Source organism: Cynoglossus semilaevis, chromosome 13, assembly GCF_000523025.1.
Source record: "Cynoglossus semilaevis isolate Cse_v1.0 chromosome 13, Cse_v1.0, whole genome shotgun sequence".
NCBI lineage: Eukaryota > Metazoa > Chordata > Actinopteri > Pleuronectiformes > Cynoglossidae > Cynoglossus > Cynoglossus semilaevis.
The window spans coordinates 4,122,758-4,129,481 of record NC_024319.1 but is presented as its reverse complement, the minus strand read 5'-3'; the positions used below and the strand labels follow the sequence as shown (position 1 = coordinate 4,129,481).

At 43.4% G+C, this 6,724-nt stretch overlaps 1 protein-coding gene across 1 annotated transcript; it reads left to right on the top strand.

The window, feature by feature from the left end:
* Positions 1-150: 150 nt before the first annotated feature.
* On the top strand, positions 151-6,404 carry rundc3b (RUN domain containing 3b). Its single transcript, XM_008323070.3, has 11 exons — positions 151-403; positions 1,505-1,620; positions 1,995-2,128; positions 2,978-3,063; positions 3,331-3,420; positions 3,738-3,818; positions 4,030-4,210; positions 4,804-4,961; positions 5,059-5,205; positions 5,365-5,480; positions 5,566-6,404. The coding sequence occupies exons 1-11, from the start codon at positions 309-311 to the stop codon at positions 5,709-5,711; spliced, it is 1,350 nt and encodes a 449-aa protein (XP_008321292.1). The 5' UTR covers positions 151-308; the 3' UTR covers positions 5,712-6,404.
* The last annotated feature ends 320 nt before the right edge of the window (positions 6,405-6,724 follow it).

The window sequence follows — 6,724 nt, the reverse complement described above, 5'->3', positions numbered from 1 at the left end:
TTGGGAGTCTTTGTTGACGCTTAACAAAGCTTTTACTTTGAAAGTTTCAACAGGAAACGGTTAAGCTTTTATTTTGAACGTTTTAACAGGAAACTGCTAAGCTATTATTTTGAACGTTTCAACAGGAAATGTTCAAGACACTTACTCACCATTGTGGTCTTGACAAATGTTGGAATCTAATAATAACCCCTCCTTCCACCAACCAGGCAGCGGCGTGTTCTCCTCCAGGGAGACGGAGATAGCAGGTGCTTGCACAGGCAGCGAACCGAGCGCTGCCTCCGGCCGCCATCCAAGCAGAGTAGCTGGGAATGGCGTCTCTGGGCTCGGGTGTTTATGTGATGAGAACGCGGGGATCAGGCAGGAGCACAGCTGTGGAGAGGAGGAACCTGCTGACGGTGTGCAGGTGGGGCTTTCTTAAGGATGAAACAGCCTCCGCTGCTGCCTGTCATGGCATTTTTAAATACATCATTCCAGATGCGTGTCGTGGTCTGAGGTTATGGTCGTTTCCACTCCACCTTTAAAGCGTTTACGTATTGAATTGAAGTTGTAAAACTGTCGCCTGAATTAGTTATAGTAGGGAACGAGGGAGGCATTCAATTAATTTATAGAAAATCACGGAAACGTGTCATCCTTTCTTCAAAAAAAAAAAAAAAAAGAAAAGAAAATCAGGGCCCGAAGCACAAAAAACTGGGGTTCGTAGAAGTGCATCAGCTTTTGCGTTGACACTGACCTGGTTCTGGTTAAATGTTTTACGTATGGTCGCGTTGACCAATGGCAGTTCTCTGCGGTACTTCAAAGGGTTGAGCTCAGACTGCATTTGCATGGTTTGCAGTCAATCCTTCATTTTTATGGGGGATAAAAGAATTTAAAAAATGTTGTGTTTCGTTTATGGCTCAACATTCAACGCTGCAAGCTCTGTTTCCTTGAGAAAAAATTCTGGGTAAAATCTCTGACTCCACAGCACAAAGACTGAACTCCAACTCCTTACAAATTTGAGCTAAAGAGTAGTTGGAGAAAGGAAGGCTTTTTCAAACTCAGAACAGAAATTGACCAAAGTCATGACAGGAGTGGAATTTGAACCCACGCCTCTTTTAGGAGAACAGAAAATCTCAATCTCCTGGAGTCTGGGCCTTAGATTCAGGCTCAGGCATCCTGACATCTGTGATCGAATCCCTTAGTTTTGTCTGTTTTTTTTCTCTGTTCTTGTGTGCGATTTATGCCAAGTCATTGTGTCTGTGTGTGTATTTCTGGTTATGAGTCTGTGATGCAAAAGTTGTTTTCCTTCAAATACTGCAAATTGTTGACAACGTTTCCACGGTGGTTAACGTGGCTGTGACGCAGTGACAATCCGTTTTATTGAATCTCCACGGTGGTGTGTGACATGGACGACGGTGGTGTGTGACATGGACGACGGTGCTGGAGTGGATCTGTTCCCTGCAGCGACACCAGTGACGTCCAGGCCCTGACTTCATTACCTCTAAAGTTTCACTGTCCTTGTGTCCAGGTTTTCGGTGAAGACTCTGCTCGACCGCTGCTGTTTCGAGATGATTGATGAATCCTCTCCCGATTTCACCAACTTTGTTTCCATCCTGGAGCACATTTTCAATCATCGACTCAAAGGTAGCTGGGCTGATCTGGGCTCAGTGTTAGTTTTCTGTCATTATTTGATGGTTGATCACAGACCTAGACGGGGATCGTGGGATAGAGTGAGGTCAGAGGAAGGCGGCCAGATGATGTGATAACTGTTCCCAGGAGGAAATCAGAAGTTGATGTTGTGGCTGAGTGAGCCACAAAATGACAAACAGAAGCTCATACTTCACATCTGACGTTTAGATAATGGGCTGTGAGAAATGAACAGCAGTGTATATTTATATTATATTTAAAATCACTTTACAAATTACAACAAAGACTGGATTTCTGTGTTTTTAATTCATTTACCCTCACCGTGCCTTTTCACACATATAACAGTCATTTCTTCCGTCTCCTCCTTCCAGGTCAGACCACCTGGTTTGGATATGAGAGTTCTCGCTGTTTCTGGGATTACATTAGAACAGCCTGCAGTAAAGTCCCTCACAACTGCATCCGCAGCATCGAGAGCATGGAAAACGTGCGTTCGTCCAGAGCTAAGGTGAGACTTCACCCCGTCATCGGCCTCCAATTGGACCGACTTGGTTCAGGAAGAGTTGAACTCACTCACACAAAGCAAAATCTGCCACACGTACGCCCACAGCACCCTGACTGAGATATGATTTACTGTCAGCTTTGTTAATAACCTCTATCCACTGCTTGTCCACTACTTCTGTGCTCCATCGTTTTAGTAAAGGTGAGTAACGAACGTTGGAGCATGTTCTGTAAACAGCAAAAAGAACCAACGGTGAGTAAAGAACGTTGGAGCATGTTCTGTAAACAGCCTCTCAGTTCATGAACTTTTGAAATCAGCAGCTCTGCATCTAAAACAGGAACTGGTTGTGAAATGATGACCTCTACTTTTAACCACAGGCGTCAAGTCACATGTTCCGTCACCGTCACTGAGTTTCTGCGGCTCATCAAACGGCCTGAACAAACTTTAAATCTTCAAGACATCAGTCATCAAAATAAAACCTGTAGTTCAGACGTCTGAAGAACAAATTGTTCTTTCTACTCACACGTATCTATTGGTACATGTTGGAGGGGGTGAGGGTGAGGGAGGGTGTGAGGGTGTGAGGGTGAGGGAGGGAGAGGTATGTCAACACCGTCACAACTATGATTACTGCTCTACCACCTTAGCCGAGTTCAGTCCCTCAATCTATGTTTTACGTCACCTGTAATGGAATTTTGAGCGTGTCAAACAGGTTTTCAGAACAGCCCAGAACAGGAGTTCGTTATCAAACAAAAATACTCTGTGACATCAGAGAGGTGTATGCCTAAAAGTTTTCAGTTACGGAATTCGAGCCTCTGGCTAATGATGTAATCTGTTTACTGTCTTTCTGTCCTGCAGGGCAGAGCGTGGATCAGAGTGGCACTGATGGAGAAGAGACTCTCGGAATACCTTTCATCTGCTCTGAGGGACTTAAAAACCACCAGGTCAGAATGGGATTTTTCACACATTCATAAATTTTTTTTTTTTTTTTTTTTAACATTTGAAATAATGGCTCAGACAAGTGGCGCTGTCTCACTCACTGTCCATCACTGGGTTATTGTACCCATTTTTATAACAATACTATAAAATATTTTTAGTAATTTTTTAATGGGGAAAATGCAGTCGTGTTCTGAGTGGTTGTGCTGTGATGTTTTAACCACAGGATGTCAGTGAACGCAGCATTTAACTTTTCTGGTTTGTGTTGAATGAAGGAGGTTTTATGAAGACAGCGCCATCATGCTGGGAGAGGAGGCGGGGCTGTTGGCGGACACACTGATTGGACTCAACACCATCGACTTCAGGTGCTACGCTAACGAAGTTCAGTTTCGTACTGGAAAGACACTACACTGTTAATGATGAGGAGAATTATTTCCCATGATCCAACTCTTCCCTCTTCCATTACATGGCCACATGGTTGTGGCTACAGATCTCTTTTCCAACCGTATCAAAACATTTGAAAAATACACATTAAACGTCATCATTGATGACATTCTTATTATTTTGATTTAATCTCTACTCTTGGAACACCTTGGAATAAAAATTTGAAAATAGAATAATAATATTAATAAAAAAAATATTACTGCAATCTGCACTAAACTGCGCTGTCATCTGTGTCCAGCTTCTGTCTGAAGGGGGAGGGTCTGGACAGCAGCTGCCCTGCAGTGATCGACTACACACCGTACCTGAAGTTCACTCAGAGGTATGTGGGCAAAAAAAAAAAAAAACTCATCATGATGAGAGGAATTACAGTTACCTGCCTCTGGGGCAGCAGATTTGTACGGAGACCTGATACATATTTACACGTTAACTTTGATTGAAAGTTGTTTTTGTTTTGTTTCCATATCATTTTTTAAATAAACTGTTCTGTTAATAAGCTGATGGTGCTGTGGACTGTCTCTGTCTCTGTGCAGTGCAGACAGCGTCAGCAGTGACGAGGAGGAGATGAGGACGCTGGGCAGCAGCGGCAGTGAGAGCAGCTCCCCCAACAAGACCGCCTCAGCCACCGCCGCCTCCATCTTCACCGAGCAGAGCAACTTGGTCAGCAAGTGCAAACGCTTCGAGCAGATGTATCGAACAGCACTGGAGCAGAAGGTACCGTTGGTGTTATTTATTGATGGCTGTATTTGATGAGAGTGTTCCTGTGGTCTTTTTATTTAATTACATTTAGTTTTATAATTTATTTTTATATTATTATATATTGTCATTTATTATATTTTATTAAAAAACGTTAAAAATCGTTTTACCATCGTAACAACTTTGGTCAGTGGTTCCCAAACTCTGGGGCGCGGGACTATTGAAGTGGCAGAAGGGGATGGGAGCAGGTCAAAATACTTTTTACATTTTTAATATTTGATTTCAATTTTGCCTTTTTGGATGAGACTTTTTGTATTTGTTTTAGGAATTACAATGTTTTTGAATAGAGTTCAGGGAAGTTTTGAAGCAACATCTGTGAATGTGTAAAGGAGAGGAAGATAATAGTTCTGTCTAAAAAAAAATCCCACCTCTTTCTTTAAATAATCCTGTTTAATTAAATATATGAGGTGAAATAAGTTTGTTTGAAGTAAAAGAAAAAAAAAAATTGTTTACAAATGGGTATTTAGTCACAGTAAGTTCTGGATTTAAGGAAAACAAAAAAACTCGTACTAAACAAACATGGTTGGGACGGGTGTGCGCTCCTCCTCCAGGGTTACCTGGAAGAACTGGTGCGTGCACGTGAAGCCCAGCTGTCAGAGGCCGTGTCGCACAACAAAGCTCTCCAGAAGAACCTCACAGACACACACCTGTCACACACACTGGAGAAGGAGCAGCTGGAGTTCATCATCCTGGAACTACGGGACCAGCTGTGAGTTTCCTGCTGCGTGTGTGTGTGTGTGTGTTTACTACTTGATTTAAATAAGATGTACAGTATTGTTATGAATCGTTATCACTGCCATCTACAGGACAATTCTAAAGAACAATGATCTACGGTCCAGACGGGAGTTGACGGCTCATCTGACCAATCAGTGGCCGTCTCCTGAGGCTTTGGACACCAACGCAGTCGCGCTGGACATACTGCTATACAGGAAGAGCAACGGACAGTGGGAGGAGTGTGTAGAAAAAACCTCTTTTGGTGTCTGTCATTCTTAAATATGAATATAATTATGGAATTATTCATGTGGAAAATAATGTCAAGAAAAACTAAAAACTTGAGTTTTGATTCTGTCCTTCTTAGCAGAAGTCACAGGTCAAACTTTTATTGTCTGCAGGAAGACGTTCCAGAGTCTGGAGCAGCTGTCCACGGACACCAGCCTGTCTCAAGCCTCCCTGGGACCACCGCACTCACTGGGTCCTGAGGGTCGGACCTTGAGCACACAGTGGCACCGTAAGGGTATAATACCAGTAGACGCTGCTGCGTAGAGGGTCTCTGGTCTGACTGAAGCACTAACCCGTCTGGTTGTCTGATTCAGATAAAGAAGAGACCCCGTCCCTCCGAGGTCTGTGCGGCTCCCTCACCTCTGTGGCCAGCTACAAGTCACTGGCCAGCCTCAGGTCCAACGAGTGTCTGGCCAGTCCTGCTACAGAACTCAGCAGCCCGGGGATCAGTCCTTCATGAGGGACGAGGGGCTTTTGAAGAAACGGCCAACACAGCCACTGACCGCCACTGACACAGCAGCTGTCGCCGTAGCTGAGGCTGAGAGTTTGGTTCTGCGTGTGAGGGCCAGAGGTTTTATCTGAGGAACGGTGGACGAGGCTACGACAGAGCAACGTTAAGAAGAGGTTAAACTGAGACCAGCTCTGTGTCTCTGTGTCTTATAAGAAGAGTTAAAACACACCGCTCAGTTCATGTAAATGTGAACATCGATTGTTGCCTAAATGTCTTTGTTCTGTGTACTTTGGCTAGCTTTTTGTTAGCTTTCCAGATCGTCAGATAGTAACTGTCAGCTGGTAGTGTTGATTTATGTGTCTCTGTACAGCAATGGCTCTAAGGGCCAAACATTTCTTTAGAATGCAAGAATGCAGGTTATGAATTTAACGTGCATTATGGGAAATGTAGTTTATGGTAAACCTACATTAACGTACGCTAGAATTGTGAATAACTTGCCATACATACAGTATGTTATACACAGTAAAGTTGTACTTTGCAGTAATTCATCTAGTAAACATTAGACTCTGTACCATAGAGTTTTATAAACCACACCAAGTTATGCTGTAATGGGCCACATAAAATGATGCACTGGGCCGGAATGGGCCCGCGGACCTTGAGTTTGACGTATGTGCTGTACAGTATAAATGACGCAGCATTGGGCTCATCTGTCTGGTCATTTTAAATTTAAGGACACAGTACAATTTTTTTTTTTTTTTTGCCAGTGATTACCCATGATTCCTTGATGGAGGAACTACATTTGGAGGAGAGTTCCTGTCAGTGTTTGTTGGTTTTCTGTCCTGTGCTGTTACTGGATTCTTTTTGTACTGACCTGGGTTAAAGTCTGTTGTCTCTTATGTGCGTTTTACATCTCGTCTGCCTCACATTTACCACCACTGATGTGTACATTAAGGAGAGTACTACTTACAGTCAGTGAAGTACCTCAGAGCGTAGGTCAGCCAGGTCGTTCCATCTGTTAAAGC

Coding starts and splice junctions, on each gene's coding strand:
- rundc3b (XM_008323070.3), top strand. CDS start 309: ATGGCGTCTCTGGGCTCGGGTGTTTATGTGATGAGAACGCGGGGATCA. Junction 5,206..5,364: donor AGCAACGGACAGTGGGAGGA/GTGTGTAGAAAA, acceptor TATTGTCTGCAG/GAAGACGTTCCAGAGTCTGG. Junction 5,481..5,565: donor CTTGAGCACACAGTGGCACC/GTAAGGGTATAA, acceptor TGTCTGATTCAG/ATAAAGAAGAGACCCCGTCC.